We start from the raw sequence: 22966 nt of genomic DNA, 5'->3' as shown, positions 1-22966 counted from the left end.
TATTTATTTTCTCGATTTAGGATTTTACATTTATTAGTACTGAAATTCCTCTCACACTCTACAGCCAGCTCCTTTTTGTCAACTTTTTTCATTCACCTTTCAACATATGTATTCACTGGCATCTGCAATTAATCAATGAAGAAAGGAAAAACTACTTTGCTAAATTCCATCGGTTAAAAACGCCCCTGCGGTTAAGTCTCCTCTTAACGGAAGCTGCTCTGAAATCTGCCACGTTTGCACCTCTGCAGTAGAAGCACCCCAATACCTGAGTCGGAGCTCAAAAACCACCGCACAGTTGTCTGTGACCAACCTGGTTCAGTGCCACAACTAACCCAGGACTGCACTCCCTACGGGAGCAGGGAGCGGGAGTAGTGAAGGAAATTTTGTCCAGCTCACATCAATGTACAGACAGGCTTTCACTGGAAGCAAAAACTATCTACCCTGAGTACAGAATCGATAATCCAAGATACAGACATTGGCCAGTGCTTGTTTTCCATTTTTAAGCATCTTTTTTTGGTTCAGTAACAAGGCAGCGTTGTAGGATCAGAATATTCTGCTGCTGGAAGCAACATACTTTTCCTAAAACGTAACACTGAGGTCTTGAACTCTTTCAAAAATTAATGAGTCTGAGATACTTTTCTTAAGAGAAGTATTAACCCTGTTGCCCTGGCCAGATTACAAAGTGAGTAATTATATCCTGCCCAAAGCTCTGGGTAACTGCATTGCTCTTCTGATCCTGCTTCAAACCCCAGTCAATGTGGGGTACGCGGCTGCAGTGTCCGACGTGCAGAGCTAACGTTTTGTGTGGCTCTCCTCTAAGAAGGAATGCTATTCCCTTAAAGCAACTGCAAGTTGGTGGAGACTAAACTATACAGCCCTACATGTATTCTTGGTAATTCCTCACCAAATATCAAGATAATTCATCTAGAGAATACTATGCGATATAAGTCAATGTGATATAAAATTCCCAATAAAAAGTCCATAAAACTGGTCAGAAGAACAATAAACCCTGTCTTCCACGAGGAACGCTCACAACAGTACGTTTACATGGCATCCTCCTGCAGCCTTCTCCCAGCAACCCTGCCAGCCCCTGCGATGTGCCTTAGTCCCAAGGTGACCACGGTGCCACAGACCCTTCCAGCCATGCCTCTGCCTGGAGTAATTTTCTCAGGTTTATTTCCTATGACAAACGCATGGTAAAAATGGCTATGCATGTTTCTCATAGCCTATTTCTTCTGCACTGAGTTGCTAAAAGTAGCTTTCTGTAGCTGGCAAAGTTTAGTTTTTGAAATTCTCTTAGCTTCTTCTTTAGATACAATCCATTCCCATGACCAGATCATACTAGCTGTCTGCCCCTGTCCCAGTCTGAAGTCATTTTTCTGACACAGTGACCAGTGCTCCAGGTGAAGTCTCTCCAGCTCATATTTTAGGCCACTCATGCATCTGCTGATTGTCTGATATATGATCTGGCTTTACCTTCTTCTGCTACATCCAGACAGTAAGTGCTTACATTTATTGGTACAAAGCTGGTTGTAGCAGTGTTGTTCTAACCGATGCCTTGAGTTTTGTATCAGTAAATTTCATCCCACTTCTATAACCCTGGTCCTCAAAATTGCCCCAATCTCCCTCTACTTTCCTCAGTGCTAGTAATGGAAGGCCACACTTATCTGATCAGAAACCTTCCTTACCACAGTTTTGAGTTCATTTACCACTTGTTTCCATGTCTTTAATGTTCTCCCCTTCTATGCCAAATGCCGAATGCTAGTGACACCAGACTAATGAACCTACAGTCGATCGGATCACTTCCCCTTGACCTTTCAGGCATCTGCATCCTTTGCTGTGCTGCAGTAACAGGCAGCTCCTTCTCCCTTCCTTCCCGCAGCTGTGCCTTCCACGCTGCCATGCTTTCCTTGCTCTGACACGCAGACCACACTGGCCTCCCAGTATCTGCACACTCATTCCCAGTTGCCAAGCTGAAATACTCCAGTATTACAACTCTTGGTAGCATTTGTCTTCCAATGAACATTTAGAAAGTCCAAGTATCACAGGATCCCTAACTCTGTTCCAAACAAATTTCTGTACTACAGAAATTGAGAGATCACTTCAAATTTAACTCAAGTTTACCCAAAATGCCTTTTACAATAATTCCCCAAAGTGATTTGACTCAAACCAATTTTTCTTTTTCTGACAATTATTTCTTATTCCTTCATTGTCTGCTGCATTTTTAATGTGCAACACTATTTCATGATCTATGTCATTACTTCTATCTTTCTTGAACAGTTAATATTGAAAGCAGTAACTGTGCTGCAGTCAGGATGGCTACTCTGCCATTTCTGTTATCCCTGAAATATGTGTTTCGCCTCTCCAAACACTGTAATTTATTTTCTTGGTGTATTGACATCAGCTCACAAACTTTCCCCAGCTAGGTTAGGTACAGAACTTATGTGACTGCAGCTCTCATCAATATTTATGCTTTCCTCTTTACAAACCGAGCCAAGTATCAGAAGTGGTAGCATCAAGAAAACAAACAGAGGCTTTAAGCAAATGCAAATCAGAAAACAATTCTTATGGGTTTTATGAAACAGGCGGAGCACGTGCTTTAGAAAGGCATTTAAATAGTCAAGTCAAAGCAAATAATTTTCACTGCCACTGAACATTCAGTTCTCCTGAGATGGCTATTAAAAAGTTTATCCTAGTTTACCCACTGGCCTACCCTCCAGAGGCAAAGCATGGTAGAAGATACTCAGTAAGCAAAAGAAAACAATAAATGTTTTCAAAATTAATATAGCTGGGAAAATATATACATAATTTACCCAGTTGCTTTTGTATTAATTAAAGTAGGTAGGGAGCATCAGTATCATTGCTAGAAATATCAAAGATTTTCCTCCTCAAAAACAGGAAGCAGGAATTTTGTGGAAATAGCTTGGGACTGCTGCATCAACTCTGGATGAGAAAGCAGCACGGCCAGGCTACGGCCACGCTGTTGCCCTTCGCCTAGCAAAGCCTGATCCTCCCCACCGCCATGGTCTAGGGATGCTCTTCACAGATTAATTTAGAAGCAGCTGAACTGCCAATTATATCTGAATTCCCAATGATGGCTTCACTGGGTGAGCCCCTCGCAATTCTGCAGCCACTAAAACCTAGGAAAAGTCATCAAATCAGGGTATTACATCAAGGTGAGAATGCTTTACTACACTGTTGTTCAAGACAGGGTTGGACAGCTGCGGTGATACAGCATTAAAATCTGAAAATGCTTGCACTGCAAAATCCCACTGAAGCAAATCAGAAGAATGGCAGGGTTACCCTAAAATAATTTTCTCAAACCCTCTTTGTCTGAAAAGCTAATAAAATGAAGGGTATTGAATTTAAAACTTTTGAGTATTTCTCTAGAGATGCTCACACAAATATGGAGGACACTAAGGAAAAACATTTTGAGTATTTCTCTAGAGATGCTCACACAAATATGGAGGACACTAAGGAAAAACATTTACCATTTTGAAAATGAAAATTAAATCATTCCGGGGAGCCCTTAGAATTTTTCCTTCCAAAATTCACTGAATATAGAACAACACACATTTTGCTTTATACCACGACAGCAACTAGTCTTTTCCCATTTAATTTGAGGAAACACCATTTTCCACCTCAAAAAGCATAACAAAACAAAAACAAATAAAAAGCCCTTACTTGGAACAATAAGTTCAATTTCTTCTGACATGGCAGTTCCCAGAGCGTTGGATGCATAGCAACGGTATTTCCCTTGGAAATTAGTGATGATTCCACGGTTTTGAATCACAAATGTTCCAGAATTGTTAAATGTAAGTATCCTGGGGTCAGACAGCAAATTGAACGGTTTTCCATCCTTAGTCCAGTTGAAACTGAAAAACAATACAATGATTACCAAGGACAGCTCACAGAATACAGTGCACATGAAAACGGGGGTAAATATGGGTCCAGCATTAAAGCAAAAGGCGAAACTGGTTATAAGGTCAGAGCCAGCTGGTAAAATGAACAATGCGTTACCATAACCTGGGCTAGCTACTGGGCACGTCTCTCCTACTGTGCCCTCTCCTTTTGGCTAACTGATTGTGACATGAAACAAGAATACAGAGCTTAAGGCAAGGATGACAAATGAAAGATACCATCTGTCTGAAAGCAAGAGCCGCACAGTGAAAGAACAAAACGACAGGTTTGAGGCAAAGCCATATGCATCAGATAGTTCCTAGTACTTCTGCCTGGCAGGAATGGACGGGAACTATTTTCACCAACTATAGGAAATACCAGAGTTGAACCCAGGAGAATTTGAGCTGGCCCTACCGAGTTCCTCCTGGTCTTGCAGTTTTAATGCTGCCCGGGTGTGATTTTGACAAATGTCTAAGTATTGGTATTTATCTATATGGAAATCTCAGATGAGTTGTAATTGGGCTAAACTGATTCAAAATCAAAGACAGTTGAAAATAACATGCACTTAGTGGAATACATACCAACACTTTCCAACCTTTTAAGAGCGTACACTGATGTCAACACACACTTCACCAGTGTTGGTAAAAGAGCCTTGCTGTGGCATGGCGAGGAACGGGAGGGAAGGGCCGTGCCTCTGCCTCGGCCGGCCAGGGAGCACGGGTGCAAGCGCACAGCGCAGAAAGGCCCACAGATCTCACAGTATAGGAAAGGCTAATATTTAGCTTTGCCTTTAGTTTTATTCTGATGAAACAGTAACATCATGTGGTGGTGGTGGGGTTTAAAACTTGTATTATGCACTCTGATTGATATTTCAGCCTTTAATTTTCAACATGGGAACAAAGCCTTCTGACAACAACAGATAAAAGTTATTCTGCGTTTTCTTTTTTTAAACAATGTTTCATTTTACTTCATTCACTTTTCACCTGGGATTAAAATTAAAGCTCTTGGCAGAAAAAGTTTTACCGCCTAACCAGCTCCATACATACATTTAAATATGCTGGAAAACTCATTTATCCATTGACAAACAGTGAAACAAAGCAAATCTGTTAACATACTACAGATCTCCATTCAGAGCCAACCTAAAAATGGTCAGATCATCTTGCTATTGAAATAACATTTGCATTTTAAAGCAAGCTTAACTTATGTTGCAGAGAAAAAAGAAGGGAACTTTTAAACAGCAAAAATGACATGCAAACTAGCTACTAATTTAGCCCATCCAATACCCACAGTCACAGAAGTCATAGCGAGACCTTCTATTATAACATTTGTGTTAATCATATTTTCATTAAAAATCTTTTTCCCTTTTACACTAGTGTAAAATACATTATGCTTATCTTTAGAACTCCTTATATTTATTTGAGTAACTGCTTATGTTTATATTTGTAACACCACCACTGCCATGAGGATGTTAGGGATAGACATGGTAGCCGACAAAATGCAAATGTGATCTCTGAATATCAGGTTTAATGTGTTTGGTATTTTTAGGGTTGCTGTGGAAAAAGGCAGAACAACAGCTGGGACTCCTTGATTACCACTACAAACCTCGTATCTTTTGCAGCACGGCCTAGACATGCTCATGTAAGTCACTGGGTGAACTTAGCACATGCTAGAGAAATAAAACATCTCCCAACAAGAAAAAGGCATGTTGATATCTATTTACGGAGTGAGAGGAAAAGATCAAACAACGAAAGCTAAATGGCCTAACAGGAAACCCAAAGCTTAACCTAGCCTTAAGATTATGAGCAAGTTACTGTACATCAGCCATTCCTTTCCTCCTCAAAGAAGAACAATGTTCAGCAAACGCTAAAAGCAAACTCACTTTCTACTTGCTTCTCTGGGTGAAAGCAGTACTCACGTGGGCTGTGGATTTCCTTTAGCTTCACATTTAATTGTGAAGTCCTCGTCGAAAGGGTAGGCAACCTGAGTGTCAGACTGATTCGTGATTGTTGGAAGCTGTGCAACTGAACAGAAAGAGGAGATCCAATCAACGTGTTATTCAAACAAAACTGTGCTCAGCTCAGGGTCTTTCTGCAAAAGGGACAGGGTCAGGATTGCTTTAGTCCTGCAAACAGACACTTGCCTTCAGAAAAAGAAAAAAAAGAAAAAAAAAAGAAAAAAAAAAAGGATGATGATCATTATCTTCATGGCATTGACGACACTCTCCGCTCTCTAAATTGAACACTATCTGCCTGAGCACCAAGAGAAAGGCTTGACAGCACGGTCTGCACCACTCCAGCTGAGGGAGGAAACGCCTCGGCAGGACGCGGTTACACGACTGCCCACCTCCTCGTCTGCCCTTTCACTGCTGCTCACCCAAACTTGATCCAACCCACGGTAAAGGCACTCGGGTCTTGTCCGCTCAGCAGGCTGATGAGCAGGCCTGCGGATACCCTGAACCACAGCGAGCTCTGCTGCTCAGTACACTTTTCATCTGCTAGGTGCTAGCCCAGATTATTTTAACCTACAGGCGACCTGAACTTGGTCAACTGCTCTCCAAGCCTCGCTGCCAGCAGACTCCCACGTGCATCCCCTCTGTCCAGGTCAGAGGAGCCTTTGGCCCCACGCTGCATGTTCCTGCAGCACGACAGCAGGAGGCATCTTGCAGGTTGCCCCCAAATTACTATTCCTGCTGCCTCTTGCGTCCTTCTTCCCAGCTGACCTCAGAAGACACCACCGTCATCTACAGCCCCTACAGATGGGAGTCTCCATTTCGACTGCAAAACAGTTGGGGAATTTGACAACTGTGATACCGTATTTGTTTTAACCTTTTAGTCAGGCAACTAGACAACCACTTTCATCCTCACTATAAATAAGACAAGCGTGGGGAATCTCTTCTCACATCCTCAGATGACTTAAGCATATGCAGAATGTGGATTTCAACGAACAGCCACACGCCTGGCGGTGCAGCTCCTCGAGCACACCATGCATTTGCTTACAAACATAGCAGCTCAACTGCCTGGGGTTTTAATATTATATAAACTTTTTATCGCAGCCAGAAATGCTGAGGTAGGGCTCCGCACAAAAACATCCCACGGAACTGAACCAACACAGGCGCGAACATCCTGGCTGGCAGAGGACTGGCCTGCCTCACGTTCGTGTGGACTGCTGGAGTTATTCAGTGGTGAAGTTAGTAACAACTGGCTTTTTAATACACAGCCACACACGTTCACAAGCACAAACACCCCAAGTAGCAAACTGCTATTCCCATACTGGATAAAATTACCAGTAAATCCATGGATTACATGGACGACTTAATACACGCTCCTGGGTACAGCATGAGAAAAAAACGTTACCAATCATACAGTTATGCAATGATGTTTCACTAACTTTCTTTCTATGGGAATTAAAGTGTTGAGAAAGTCTGTGTAATAGAGAGGCACAACTGAGGATGCTCCTGCGGTGCAACTGGGGATAGATAATAGGATCATCGCATTGTTATAAACAGCAAGGAAGAAAATTAACATTTTCTTTGCTTTCTCTTTTAAGTCCAGAAAGCTCAAAGCTCGAGCAAAACATGGTATCTCACCATACCATACCATACAGTCTCAAACCCCTTGCACCTCTGTTAAACACTTCCAAGCCCATCAGCTTCACTGATCAGACATAATTCCTTTTTAGTAAAATATAAAATGCATCATTAAAGCATATTAAAGGCTAGATGGTTCCCCTGAGTAGGTGCTTAAAAACAGCGTCTGCCCAGTTTGTCCTGCACGTCACAGATCCACTTTTGCTCTGTTGAAGCACAAGAAACCACTGCAGTACCTACCTCCAAAGAACTCCTGCCTCCAAATGCTGGCAAACAGATTTGAATAGCTTTAGAAGAATACGCTTTAAACCTATCTGGTGCACTTCTCCTTCACAGCAGGGAAGCCTGACAGACACCAGAGCTCTAAGCGGTCGTGACAAGATCCACATGATGCTCTGAAACTGGCCACTGACCTACTGTGTTTAGATACAGCCTCCATACAGGACCACCACGGCTTGTGGCTATGGCATCCAAACTCCTGCGAAGAGTCTAGACTTTTTCTTTCCTAGTTTCTTTGCCTACATAATTCATTCAAAAAACTATATTGTTGAGTGTTTTTTTGTTTGTTTGTTTGATTTTCCCCCCAAAGCAAACTCTAGTCTGTAATCCTTCTGGTCTATTTATCAGTGAAAAATGCAAGGCTTGGGAGGTGTGGGCTGTATTCCAGGCAATGGGGTCCACTGACTTTCACTGCCTTGTCCCGCAGGAGGCTCATCCCATAATTTACACATGTACTGAAGACACACCAACCATGTAAAATAGGCAGTTTGAATGCAGCATAGCCAAAAGTGGATAAAGCAGATGCTCCCCAGGGTGGTATATAAGTCATAGGAAATACTTCTCTGGGGACTAATGTACTCCCCGAGACATATACCTGCTCCTTTCTCAAACTGAAACAGCAGGCTGCAAGACAAGTAAGTAAGGGTGTATTTACATCAAACAAGCTTCAGGGAGATTCAAAGACAAAAAGAGATATTTATGTGAAGGACAAAACTGAACCCTCTGAGCTAAGCAACATGTTGGATCTCAAGCATCAGATATATGCTATTAGACAAGTTTACTGCTGTGTTTAAACAGGTCCAAAGAAAGTAACTTACATTTTTATCACACCCGAATTCCCCAAAGGCCATGTTCTGGCAGAATTAAATTCAAACTGGAACAACTGAAACTAGGATTTAATATTTTCTTCTTCAGGGAAAGGTTTAAAAAAAAAAAAAAAGGCAAATTGCTCAGCAAATAGCTACAACTCACCTGATAATGGTATTTCAATAGCTGCTGCCAGACTCAATACAAAGAAAAACAGGCATATGGTGATCCTTTTTGTGCTTAATAGCATCTCCATCACTCTTCTGTAAACAAGGAGTCCAAACAGAATGAACGATACCGTATGCTTCCTCTCACCGTCAGCTCAGATCAGATGCAAGGATGTGAACTTGCAAATCTAGAGAGGAGAAGACACAGCCATATTAGTGTGCGTTATTACCTTGGCTCTAGCAAGGTTACTGAATTAAAGCCGTGCTCTAGGATTTGCAGCTAAACTGCAAATTGCGCTAAGTGGCACAATTTGCTCTTCTCTCCCCCCCACCTGGCTTCTGGAAAGTCCTATATTAAATCTGTAACAAAAGAAATACATGCACACATATGCACAAAGTACACATCAGTTATACCACAGAAGTATAATTACTTCTCGCTTTGCATTTAAAAGCGGGGATGGCTCAAAATACGGTATATTTGTAATCATTCCAGTTCATAAATTTTCCTAATGAGAGTTGTGCAAGTTGGAAAGCGATGTAACAGATCTAATGAGAGAAATTTGGTATACTAATGACCTTATTCATAAATCTCATATGTCTTTTATCTTTCACTTCTGTTTAAAAAAGGACATTTAATCCAATTTAGTTCATTAATAAGGACAGGAACATGAAACCTTTGCTTTTCTTCTGTAATCCCAGAACTACTGTATGTAGGTTTTACACAACCCATTATACATCCTTAGGATCTCCATTACAAGGCAAAAACGTCAGTAGTCTGCCAAAAGGAGAAGGAATTTCAGCTCTAATGAGCATTTAACTGCAACTCACGGAGGAGTGAAGGAGAGAGAATTCTACAGATGGGGCATGCAGAGGATTTCAGCTCTCATCATCATTTGCAGTATCTCAGTGACATATTAACTAGTAGGAGATATGTCTCGTACCTGTGTATCTACTAACAGGCAGTATTTATAGGACAGTAATCTCAGTAGAATTTAGTTGTCAAGATTATTTTGCAAGAGCAATTTTCAAGACAAGGTGACTCATGTTGCAGGTAAGGACCCAACATCACCAGCAGTGGAAGTAACAGCGGTTATCTGCCACATATCTCAGGCTGAGTACGTCCAAAGCCCCCGGGCAGGTCCCCAGCTCAGCAGCAGATGAGCTGTGGGTCGCACGCTCCACACGGCTGCCACGGGACAGGTATCCTCCGACTAGCTCTGATTCAAGCCACCGAGTCCAAAGGCAGAGCTACATGAACCTGGTGACGCATTTCCAGACTAAGCCTGGCCTGTGCAGATCTCGTATCTTTGCACATACCGCTTGGCTAATCCACAGTTCAGAAAATCAGTCCCTGGATAAGGTAGCACAGTTGGCTTGCTGGGGGCGGGCAGGAGGGGCAGTTCTGCCTCAAAGCCCTGCAGGACCTGGGCAGTATGCTGGGAACCGCCTTGGGAAATGCACGCCCTTGCTAAGCACAGCCAGTTGGAGCTGCACGCAGAAACAACTTGCGCCACGAGCAACGCACCCGGCACAGCCTGGTCCGTGAGGGTTTTGCTCCTGACGGTTGGATTTGCCGGACCTCAGCAAAGTGCGAGCTCCAGGCAGAGATTTCCCTTCTATCCATCGTGTTCCCTGTTGCGTTAATTCTCTGAGATGAGGAGTGGTTTGTGTTGTGCCCTTTCTCCTGAAGGCTTTGCTTAATAGGATAGATATCTTTTGTGCACTTGGTCACCAGTTCATGAAAATTTACTGGAAGTTAACATCTTTGAGACCAAAATCCCTGGGTCAAGATTGAAACTGGCCAGCGAGGGAACAATAGTCAGACAGTATAATCACATAAGCCTCATTTATTTAGAAATGAGGCTAAAAACCAGATGTCTTGTAAGTCTCTTAGGCACTGAGTGTTCTTTGATGGAAGACGCTGTCTAATCTGCTTACGCCCTCACGCAGCCCGGGGAACGGTGCCGCGAGCCAGCCGGGGCTCAGGGTGGCTGGGCGCTGCCGAGGCTGCGACCGGGTACAAACGAGGCAGTACTCAGCACCACTAATAACTTCTGCCCTGCAGGCAGCAGGTATTTTGACTGTGTGATTTCTCCTAGCTCTAACTTGTGAGTAAGAACCCTTTCCAAAAGTCAGTCCAATAAAATAGCTAATTCCTCGCCGTCTCACTGCTCAGCGTACACCCAGGCTCGGCAGCTGCACGGCTGCTCCGCGGCGGCAGGCACCCAATGGGTGCACACCCTCTGCGAACGCGGCGCCGGGCTCTCCTCATCTCCTGCACCTTGTCCCTGCAGAAAATAAGCTCCAGACCTATCTGTGCCATTTATGATAGAACAGATGCTCTGAAAGCAAACCACAACTGCAATTTAGGCTCATAAAAATCTGACCAGTGTTGCCGCTTGCAGATGGCGCATTAATGGCAGCAAAGCCCTCGTCCCCCCATCTGCTTGCAGGACCCTGGGGAGCCGGAGCAGCCCCCGCAAGACGCTAACTGGGGAAACGGAGCTGACGGGACAGAGGGTGGGGAGGTTGCTAGCGCTGCAGACTGACGAACAGGCAGGGAAAGGAAGTTTCTCTTTTTACGTGACTTACAAAACATGAAATAGTTTCAAATTAAATTCAAGAAAAACAATAAAAGAGATTGATTCCTTAACAAAACCCACTAACCTGCTCATATTTCTTTTTTTAAATAAAGTGGCATAGAGGAAAAAAGAAATGTATTGCATAAAGGATATCCTTTATCCTGAGGTACGACATGGCTCGTCTCTGGCTCATGGCAGACCGCTGTAATTAGCTGGCCCGTCTAGCGCTCTCGTGCTTCTTCCCTGTTTCGAATACTAATGCAGGGCTCACCAGCGCCAGCACGGGAAGCGGCGAGCACTCCGGGACGGATGATGCTGTGCTTCTGCCCAGCTCTCAGATACTTCCAAGATTCAAAACCTTACTGCTGCTGCACTTAACCCCTCTGTCCCTCCTCGTGTGACCATTTTCAGGAGGTACAATCCCAGCGTGAAGTGACTTCAGCAACAGTGTCCTGGGGGAGGCATTTACACAGGGACAACTACCTGGCAAGATAAGCATCCTGTCTGCATGCTACGCGTATTACCGCTAACGGAGTGACAGGGACGTGATCTCAGCGGTGCTCACGGTGGTTTCTACAGCACTATTGCAGCCAAACAGCCTCCACCTCCGTGGGCGCAGCAGCTCTGAGTGGCTGGTGCCCGGGGAGCCGGGGCTTGGAGTACAGCCCCTCGGCTCCCCGCCTCTCCGTTCGCGGCCCCCACGCCCGCCCCGGCCCCCCACGCGCTGCCGCGGCACGGCCCAGCTCCTCGCAGGCAGGCAGGTCGAGGTGCGCGGCACGTGGGCCCACGTCAAGCCATTAACCTTATTTAAGGTGATGCATAGATGGGGCTGCCAAGCGTTAGGTGTTTCACATGGCTGTCATGGGTTTGGCTGTCTTATCAAGCCTCGGGCCCACAGCTCCGGCTCCCTGATTAAACCAGCAGCCTCCTCTCCCCTCCCAAGCACCCAAACAGCCCTGAGCCCCTTCCCAAATTAGCAACAGCAGACGTCCTCCAGGCACCCCTCCCGTCCCGCCTCGGACAGCAGCTGCATGGCCAAACTTCAGGCTGCACAATGTCTCTCTCACGACGACTTTACTCCAAAACAGAGTTCTCATCGCTTGCCAGTAAAGGGACAATTTAACTGCTCCAAGAATTTGCAAAAATAAATGATGTAGCTGCACAAGAACTTGGCAGCTGTGGGCAGGTTTCGGTCGCGCCAGTGCCCCAGCGCAACACGCTCCCGAGGCCCAGCGTGCGCCACACAACAACTTGCAAGATCCTGACCCTGGTAGAAACACCAGCTCCGCCGCCCGGGCCAGCAGGCTAGGCGAGCCCCCGGACGCCGGGGCCCACGGCAGCCCCCCTTGCCTCACAGCGGCAGGAGGCTACAGGACAACACGTCTTTCCTGCACAACGAATGAACATGAACGGGAGAATGAATGTTACACTTACGAGCCCGTCTCTTCTCCTTTTCTTCCTTCTCCCTCCATTTCTACCTTCATGCTCTCTTTTCTCAGCCTCAGGCTTAAGTCAGGTAATTTGAATTCATTGCAAATACTTATCTGTAGTTCCTTACCTGCAATTCATTATTTACTGTGCTGTTGGCTTAATAGTAAATACTGATTGCTCTAAGGACAGCTCATTTGTTTGCTTAATGAGCTGCCTTTTACTTACAGTGAGCAAATCTTTCAAAATATCGGTATTACAAAGAAGCAAAGCAGTTCCAGGCTCTTCTATCGGATGCTACTGCTTCCAGAAGCAAGTAATAGAAATACTGGACAACGAAACAGGAGAAAATATTAAATTTCCATTTATCTTATAAACCTGGCGAGCAATTTTCACTGCATGTAATTACTATATTAAAATTGCTCATAAATAGTAGCAGGATGACAGCCCCAAATCCCAGATTACTGGTCTACCACTTGCAAGAGAAATTATATTGCACTATGAAATACGGCATCCATCTCAGCTATTTGGTTTCCTCTTAAAATATGCAAGGTTCAGTCCCTAAGTTCTCTACAGCACAAATATTACTGGAAGTACCGGATCGCCAGAGCTTAGGATTGGTAAAGTTCAGACTTAACCTTTTCATTAGCTAGATTCAGATTTAATTTATCAGTGATATATATGTTACAAGATTGTTAAATGAAAGCCAGTGGTAATTAGAAATTACAGCCTTCGGGGTGGCCCTAGTTATGGAATAACAGAACAAAACTCTGGAAAGAAAAATGCGTCCTGATATGAGAAATGAAAACTTGGTTATTTAATTATACTGTATATTGCAAGCTAAGTGACTATATAGCACAGGCGCTTAATTAACTACTGTCACTCTTTCTTAGAAACAATTACAGAAGAAAAAAAGTCCTAGCCTCAGTCAAAAATTCCCCCCAGCCCAAAACACTCGCAATCCCCACTCACCAGGGACTGTGGCTGGATTTTACCTACGGCTGACGGAGCAGCACTGGGAAGCTCACGTCGCTCCTGCCCATGTTCCCGCTAGTGCTGCTGCCATTCAGCTTAGGGAGGACTAATGGTCCAACACTGATGAGCGCATTTACACACACAGTCACCTTCTCTATCTTCTGATTTCCTTTGTGACCCTGTCACTTTGGATATGCCACTCTCCGTTATCCAAAGCACCACTTAAATCCCACCGGCCGGAGGAGAACAGCCCTGGCGGACACAGTGTGTGAACTACACCTGGTAGGATCTTAAATGATCCCTCTCTATTCCCCATCTCCGCAACCACAAGCTTCCAACCTCCATCCCCATCTGCCCCCCGCCTCCCCAGCGCCAACCCTGCTGCTCTGCTCCCCGCGGCAGCCAATACTCTTTTTATTAAGGAGACCCTCCGCTCCCCATCATCCATCACCATCCCGCAATTTCCTTTGCCTCCCTGAACTTTGCACTGACATTTGATCTGCTGCCTAACTGACCTGCGCTGCGCATTAGGAAACACCAGTCACTCTCAGACCACGGTCGCCTCTGTGCTCGGCAGGGCCCGTAGCCGGAGGAGAGCCGTGATCCAGCGGCTGGAAAGCAGCTCAGCCCTGCGCGGAGCTCGACGGGAGCAGGGAAGTCTCCCCGAGCCGAAACAAGGCGAGGGACTCCTGGGGGAGGCCAGCTGCCTGAAACGTGGAGAAGGCAAGATTCGAACAAAGGTCACGTTGAACCAGGTTTGGGGTCTGAACACCTCCAGGGAGCTGAGGGCAAGGGGCAAGCTTTGCCTTCCTTATTTTCCGGCTTGCTGCTCAGAGCTGATGCCCCAGCTCAGGGGGACACGTGGAGACGACAGCTATGACAGTGACCTGCAGGCAGAGAGTCTCCCCTGCAAACAGCTCCCAGGCCTGTTCCTCCCCTCTGCTGCGGACCCTTCTAGCAAAGTAACAAAACATAAAATGCGTGAGGCAAGGCAACGCGTTCAACATGCCACAGGGGATGAAACGTCCCACCGCACTTTCCGTAACGGAGGCTTCAGCCTTCTGGGACCCTCGACAGAGTCCCGGGGTGCGTGCTACGGTAATTAGCTCTGCGCTTTTCCCTGCCAGAAGTAAGAACATCTCCCTACTTCACTGATTAGCTAAGAAAGATTGATATTTATGCTAGCGAAGTCCTAAATGTAATGCTACAACTACAGTATTTATGCAGCTATATTCCCCCCCTCAAAACACACATGCACAGTCATCCCTATGTTTGGAAAAGACAAGAAGGAATAGTCATAAGGACTCAGCATTTCACTCCAGGTGCCAATGGCATATACAGCTTTTTCCTCTAAAAGCTTTCTGACATGCCAGTGTCACTACCAGGGAAAAGATAACCTTCATTTGACTCTGTCCCAATTGCCTATTTTTGGATATTGTTATTTCTCAGAAAAGCAGTCCATGATGTAAATGCTGGAGGTGATTAAAATAATCATCTATAATCAGAATCATGTTCTTCCTTCCATGGTGAAGTATTTCCAAAGCAGTTACTAGAATGTAGCATATAAATATGAAGACTTTATTTTAAGTGCAACTTCACTCTTGAGAGGTTTAATGAGAGGAATCTGTGTATGACTTATTTTACCAAACACCTTAGAAACATCACTGAACAGCACATATAAGGTAAAGTTTTCAGCACAGTTACACAAACAACTTCTGAACATTATTTTACAAAATGTGTGCATTCCAGATGTGGTGTCATTCCAACTATTACGCCTTCCCAATTCTGTAATCTATCAGTCTTTAAATAGCTCAGACACAAAAAATTCTAAAAATTGAATGAATATAAAGAATAAAGAGATAGTTAAGGCTGTGAAATGTTTTACTATAGCACACACAGCAGTAAAACATTTGATGTAATTACCAGGTTAAGTAATACAATTATTTGCCCTTGGACAAGGTTTTAAGAAACAAATAGGGATTTGGGAGCCCAACTTATCAGATCTGGTTTCAACCGCTGAAGAAGAAAAGTCAGACATGGGCCAGGCAGGGCACCCTCCATCAGACAAGAGCTCCCCAGGGAGGCAGAGAAACATGGGGATGGCCAGAGTCTGTCCCCAAGACCAGGATCTGCTACTGCCCGGCTGTGACCAACATCTCAGCTTGAGTGTTCGTGGTGATCGTGTGGCAACTCAGTGTATGTCATTTATGCTGAGTTCAGTGGAAGCTGGAAAGGGTACTGCATCCCGTGTATCTGCCCCTCGGAGTGCCTAACCGGGGGGAACGCGTCCAACAGGAGCTACCCATTTGTGCAAACACCCCCAGCTGTCTTCTAAGTTATCAGTGGACTAAAAACAAGACTAAAAGTCAGTCCAGCATTCATAGTCAGTTTGGCACAGCCAGTGTAACCTTCAGACACTCTGTTGGCTGGTTATTTATTTCACACCTCACCTGAGAGAGCCAGCACCCAGCACAGTATACCTGAAACTTTTCAAGCTCCAGCATGTTTCATGCTGTTGAAAGGAAAATGAAAATACACTTTAATTGTAGACCACGTTTAGGCATGCTGGTGTCACGTCACTGTGTGTTTTAATCTCTTCATCCAACAAAATCCTAAAACCCAATCCTGCTGAAGTCTCAGTGCATTGCAAGCTATGCTCTCAAACTGCTTAAAATCTAGAAATGCTTAGTATTTTCTCTTGGTCATCATTCTGCCCGTATAATGGCATAGCGCATGACAGATTTGATTTAATTTGTTTTGTATGCCTAGTAGCTGAAGCGCTGTACCACTAAATCACACAGTATGAGGAGCATATTTCTTCCAGCCCTACATGCCTTTTACCCACACGGTGATTGAAAACTGAAGAAATGTGGCTTCTAACCAGCACAAATGACCTCCCTGTTGGTAGCAGCTGGCAGATATTTGACAACGCAGAGCCTCCTTCCCAGGGGCCAGCGGTGCTTGCTGTGAAAGCACTGGGGGCATCGTTTTCCTGACAAAATGGGACTCCCCATGGTAGTTTCACCAATATCCTTCAAACAACCTAGATTATCTGCAGACTTTCCTTCCCCCTCTCCGTTTCCTCACGCCTTCCAACCTGCTCCAAGTTTAGCTCCTTCTGAGACAGTAAGAGTTTGGTTTTTAAAAACAATGTGGCAGAGCAACAGCTCTGGCAACATACGATATTTAAACTTCATAAATAACCTATCAGTACACATTTTGTCTATCTGCTCGACCCATCTATTGATGACTGGACTTGACTTAACCCTGCAGAGGGTCATTTGTAAACTTTAAGTCAAACACTTAACAGAAGTCCCAACTTTGGTATTTGCTTTCTGTGAAAACGTGTGCGAGCAAGCTTAAGAGCTGGAACATTTGATAAAGCAACCAACTTAATACAAATTACACACCTACTGTGCACATTTGCAACTGTCGGTACTCATAATGGAAATCCACTCAAAAAATAGCGCCCATAAAAACATGGATCAGAAACACTACTGATTTGCCAACTCCCATCAGAAGAGCTTAGCTGTAAAGCACAAAATAACCCTCTAAGCAGTACTTGCAATATTCAAAAAAAATCCACTGATTAACACATACTCATTTAACGCTATTAACAATAATCTGTGCCTTTCAAACAAATAACAAACATGTGGAAAGCACTACCTGGTTTAGCTTTTTCACACCCAAGGAAATAAATGTTAACGGTGAACAATACAGTCTTTACTGTGAATATGTCATCAAGATCTAGTTGCAACAGTGTGGATATGGCCCTTGCTGAAGTAAACTGGCGTAAGTGTTGAGGTGGTTATTCCAATTACTAAGACCATATAAATGTATAATATTTGGCAGCCAAATTCTACAGTTATGTTTTCAGATACGTGAATAATCACAAGCCTCTATAGCGATTTAAGCAGACCGACGGTGCTTCACCACAAAGGCTGCAGCAGGTCACGCGGGTGCCACACCAGCCCGGCCCACCTGGCCGACGTGGGCAGCAGGCAATCGCGTGGGCGCAATGCAAGAGTGCAGCAGCACAGAGTGATCCTTCTCCTGGTTTTCTACCCTCCCCACTTCAAATAGCTGCTTAGGGACTTTCTGAGACAGATGCTGCATCTAAACTTTTGTCCATAACAGTTATCAGTGGACCTATCTTCCATAAATTTAAGTAACTTTTTTTTTTAATTGATGATATATACTTTGGCCTCCATCACCTGAGGTAATGAGTCCCTCAATAAGGTTCGTTTTAAACTTGCTGCCTTGTAGTCTCACTGGCTCTCCCCTCGTTCTTATGGCAGGTGAAGGAGCGAGGAATTATCCTCAATCCTCCCCGGGCATTACCGACGACTGCAGCACTCTCTGCAACACCCCTTTGCGATCCTGTTACCGAACTGAAGAGCACCGAACACAGCATACACTTACGGTCCGGCAATGCGGCTCCCGGGTCGGTCTCAGGTCCTGCGTCTCCAACTATCCTTCCCGCAAGGAAGATCGCTGGCCTCCCAGCTGCTACCTGCGCTAGCCCTCGCATGCTCCCGGCTCTTCATGTACCTTAGAGTCCTGACTTCAGGACATGCAACACATACTTTTACAGCACGCTGTAAAAACATTTCTCTTGTGAGCTACAGAACAGCCCTCATTATTTTAGGCACTTAGAACTGAGAAAACACAGAAAATTAACAGCTGTGAGTTGAGGGCCACGGAGGGGCCACGGGGGGCTGTAAGGAGAGCGGGGAAAGTGCACCCGGGGCGGTTGCAGCCGGTCGCGCAGCGCGGGCCTCTGCCACTAGCCCACTTCCCCTGAAAAGAGGAGTTCAGGTCTGCAGACGCAAACTGGGTCTTTCCTTGTGTGGGAACCAGTCCAGATCTTTAAATCAAACTTCTGTCCTTCTTCCAGCCATGTGGCAGCAATCTCTCTTTCAGGGGAAAATATGGATATAAATCAGTGTGATTTAGCTGTATATACCACATCCTGCAGCATACACTGCTTGTGTAAATATATACACACATATAGCAGTAGTCTGATTGCCCCATGTGTATTTGCTGTATCACATTTTCTTAAAAGTATAGCCAAACACCCATTTTTCATTAGCAAACAAATCACAGAAATTACACCGCCACAAGCAGACAGCACTGTAAAGGAGAACTCTGGTGAAAACGGCCTCTTCACAAACCTACAAATATGCGGCGACAGTAACGCCCCTGATGGTAACGAAACAGCACAGATTTCAGCTTTACGGGTAATCTGAAAGCACAGCAGTTGTGTAAAAATTAAACTACTGTATGAGGGCCTTTTGCCCTTTTTTTTTTTTTTTTTTTTTTTACTTGACATACTACATCTCCTAAATGAGCTTAAAACCTTTCTGGCGGAAAGTATTTTTTATATTAATTGAAATTTTCATCAGTGATTAGCATTTCAGCTCATAGGTCAAGCATGAAGCCTAAACCAAAGTACAGTAGCAGCCGGGCTGAGGGACTCAAAATGGCGGCCTGTCAGCCACACGCAAGGAAAATAAAGGCAGATCGCGGTTTGTTTGCGGATGAAACCACAACGACAGCTTCCTCACATGGCAGTGACGCAAATGCTCTTGATTTGAAAACAAATTAGTGGCAAAGGCACTTCTCTCCTTCGTTCACTTCTTCCCTGGGTTTCAAAGCACAAAACCATAATAAAATCCCAAGCTGTCTCACACGGACGGCAACAAACGCATGCGTTAGAGTAAAGCAACACCTCCAAGGGGAAATCCTGCTGTTATTTTCCCCTTGAAAGCCTCTCTGGAAACCCAGCTCCTGCTGCAGCCGGCTTTGGCGGCCACGGGCCCACTTGCGGCGAGGCCGAGGCCAGGGCCGAGCCCTGCCGAAGCGGCCGCCCAGCGCCCCGGCGGGCCCCAGCCTGAGCGCACGGCCCCGCTAACCCAGCCCATCTCGGCGCCCGGGAAGCCTGTCGCAGGAGAAAGGCTGCACTTTATCAGGTAGCAAAGGAGGGGGAAAAATTTACAGCACCCAGTGCCAGACATGCTCCATTTGAGAGCGCGGCTCCTCTCAGCATGGGGGCAATTCCAGGGCCGGGAAATCATCTGACGGCGACAGAAACCACTGCAGAGCAATGAGGTTTCCATTTCGTGCAGTGATTTTCACAGCATGGGTTGTGTTTACTTGAGAGGTCCCTGTGTTAGCAGCAGGATGACAATGAGAAAACAGGAGAAAAGGTATTTAATTGCAAATGAATTACCCCTATAAACACCAGAAAACAGCTATTGTTCCCACTTGATCCATTAGGGACCAATTGTTTCTGATGCATCCCGGAACAGAAAGCTCATCCACAGCATAGTCACTGGTGAATACTGTCAAATACGGGAAGCCCTAAACCTGCGCCCGCTGTTTGACGGGTGCCATGCAAGGCGCTGCATCGCAACCAACCTCATGGACTTTCTGCCTTTCACTTTTTTTTCCTCCTTGTGTGTAATAAGGGAGAGAAGCTCGCCCAGCTTCACGGAGGGTCTCACAACACTTGCATTGCCCAATAAATCAACTCCACTATGCTTCCAACATTTTTCACATTACCAGAGAGATGAGGGAATATTGAAAAAAAAAATCAAGTGAAATACAGTGATTTAACCACAGAAACTGTATGAAAACATTTAAGGATACAAGTTAAAGACCAACAGTGTCACAGGGAGACCAATCCTAAAACCCTTACACACTTCTCACTCAGGCTAATCCTAGGACCTTCACCAGAACAAGGCGGCCCTCTTCTCACAGCAGCGTGTCAAATCTCAGTTTGGTGCCTTGCTTCCTTTACACAGGAGGATCGCCTACTTTTGCCATGGGATTTGCAATCTACCATGACACAAGAAGTACCAAAGAAATCTACTTAGAGTAATAAATGCAGGATTTGGCCCACTTTACGCATTAGGAAGTCTGATCACTATTGTAAATATTGTGGCATAACAGAGGAGGAACGGATTATTCATCCCAGCTCTGCATTTTCTACTTCTTTTGTGCTTGGCTTAGATGCTGGAGTCCACATTAATTTCCTTTTTCCACAAACAACTTTACAGCGAAAAAATGAATGATAAGCTTAAAGAAAAACATACACACGCAAACCCAGCATTTCTCATACGTGAGGCGCTCCTATTTCATTTATATTCTTTAGGAGCCATTATTCCAGTGGAGGCACATGAGAAACTGATGGAATAACTTTTCAGCTAACATCTCAGAGGAGGAAAGTGTTCATAATCTCTTAACACAAGTGCCTGAGACATTCTATTAAGTAGCATAATATCACAAAGTATCTGGTCATCATTTTGTTTCAACAGCTTCCGCAAATGGAAATGTTTTGTATCAAGGCTTTTGGGGGAACTGAGCTGTTGATAAGGTGAAAAACATTTCTGAGCATGTGCATTAGTGACTTGGAGAGTTTTTTTCTGGGCTTGTTCACATAGTTTTACCGCTGTAAGAAAAAATCACCATTTACAGCGTTCTGGATGCAAATGACTCTCAACTGCTGCTGTTGTTGTTTCGCTGCATTAATGCCTTTTTTTTCCAGAGCACTGATTCAAAACATCAATTAAACTGAAGACAGCTGACAATATATTGAACATATATACAGCAGCTCTGAGAAAAAAGGGAAAAGACTTTGCAATTCTGCTTCTCTCGGCACTGGATCCATGTTCATCATCCCTTTCACTACCGGAAAGATGGAAAAAAACTGCATTATTTCTAAGTGATCACCCATAAAGTATTTCACTGGAGATACATCACATACACACACTACATGTTAAGGCACTGCTGAACCTTAGGGATACAATTTGACTCCAAATAAGTGCCTGAGGAGAAAATAACGAAGACGCAAACACACAGTGCACACACTATTTGGACCATCTAGGAGCCTGGAAATACATCTATTTACTAGCAAGCACCCGGAGAGAAGAGCATTGATGGAAAGCAGGCAAAACTTCGATCTGTTCCCTCAGCTGGCTGGTGGGCGTGCAGTGAAGTAGCTCCCGAGACCACGGAGAGAAGAACGGTTTAGAAACAACCTGGAGGTCGAGCCAACCAAGCGTACATCTGCGCAGCTCTCGCTCAGCTCTGGACAGAAGTTTGTCTAAACTGCTCTTGAAACTCCTCCCGAAGGAGATTCCACTTTTCTAAGCACACTACTGCAGCGCTCCACTATCCTTAACATTAAAAAGCAGCTTTCTGCTGCTTGAATTTAAATCTCCCTTTATTTAAGCCCAACACTCCTTGCCCTTCCCTCAGCTAAAAGAGTAAGCAATTCATTCCTCCCTCCTTGCAACACCTTTCACTTGTCTTGTGAAGACACCATCCAGATTGCAGAGATATAACGCACCAGAAAGGTCCATCCCCGACTTTCCCGCGACTCCATCTCTTGTTCCACCTCAACGTTTTGCCTGGCCAGAAGGACAGAGCCAGAGTACTTGCCCAATATCTGGAATTCCTGGCCGCATCCAGTGCCCCGACTAATCGCTCCGCAGCGTATACAAAACAAATGTGATGCTACTGGGAAGCACTGGACTTACTGTGCGTGCACTGTGCATCCTTCTCCACGTGCATGGTGAAGCCAGTGTGCCTGGACTGTGCATCGCTACCTGAGTTACGCAGCACCCACACGCCAAATTCAGCAGGCTCCCACTCTCCATCCCTGCCCGCAGCAGTTACGGAACAGAAAGCGAGTCTGCTCAGCCACCGCTGCCCCAGCTGAAGCACACTCGATGAAAATAAAACCTTCAGATATGCTCTAAAGCTATTAATTCTCCATTACTTTTCTTTTTTCTTTACTTTTGGTGGTTTGCTTTCCATGAGAACAGTGAAACACATGCGTCTGTCAACTACACTGCCAAATGTCAAGTTCTTGTTCCAAAACATGGAGTTGCTACTGTTTCCCCATGAGATGGCTGTGCAAATGCCGAACGCACGCACCATATTTTCCCCATATCGTGTTTTTGGAAACAACTGTTTTGCTAGAAATTAAATTAAATTAAATTTAGAAGTACATCAACAAACAGACATCAGGAATGGAAAATTCTGCTTGAATGATTAAAATCTGTTAAAGTTGCAAAAAACTGTAAAGAGAATTGTAAGGTTAAATATCAAACAAACAGAACTGCCCATAACACGATATTCTTTAGAGCAAATGTGACTTTTGCTTACTAGCTTGTCTTCAGAGATAGTCTACTGATCAATTACATACACATTGGGAAGAAGCTCTCTAAATATCA

At 44.7% G+C, this 22966-nt stretch overlaps 1 protein-coding gene across 10 annotated transcripts in view; it reads right to left on the bottom strand.

The window, feature by feature from the left end:
* The window catches only part of CHL1 (cell adhesion molecule L1 like), a 148160-nt gene that overhangs the window by 56383 nt on the left and 68811 nt on the right, over positions 1 to 22966 (bottom strand). For all 10 annotated transcript variants that reach the window (XM_026110503.2, XM_064519221.1, XM_064519215.1 and 7 more), the window contains 3 exons: positions 8738 to 8927; positions 5816 to 5921; positions 3685 to 3875 (listed from right to left, as the gene is read on the bottom strand). In XM_026110503.2, coding sequence (XP_025966288.2) covers positions 3685 to 3875; positions 5816 to 5921; positions 8738 to 8828 — 388 coding nt within the window. In that variant the 5' untranslated portion in view covers positions 8829 to 8927. The remainder of the gene's footprint in view (positions 1 to 3684; positions 3876 to 5815; positions 5922 to 8737; positions 8928 to 22966) is intronic.

This window comes from Dromaius novaehollandiae, chromosome 12 (assembly GCF_036370855.1).
Source record: "Dromaius novaehollandiae isolate bDroNov1 chromosome 12, bDroNov1.hap1, whole genome shotgun sequence".
Classification (NCBI taxonomy): domain Eukaryota; kingdom Metazoa; phylum Chordata; class Aves; order Casuariiformes; family Dromaiidae; genus Dromaius; species Dromaius novaehollandiae.
Note: the sequence above shows the minus strand (reverse complement) of the source record. Positions and strands in the feature narration are given on the sequence as shown.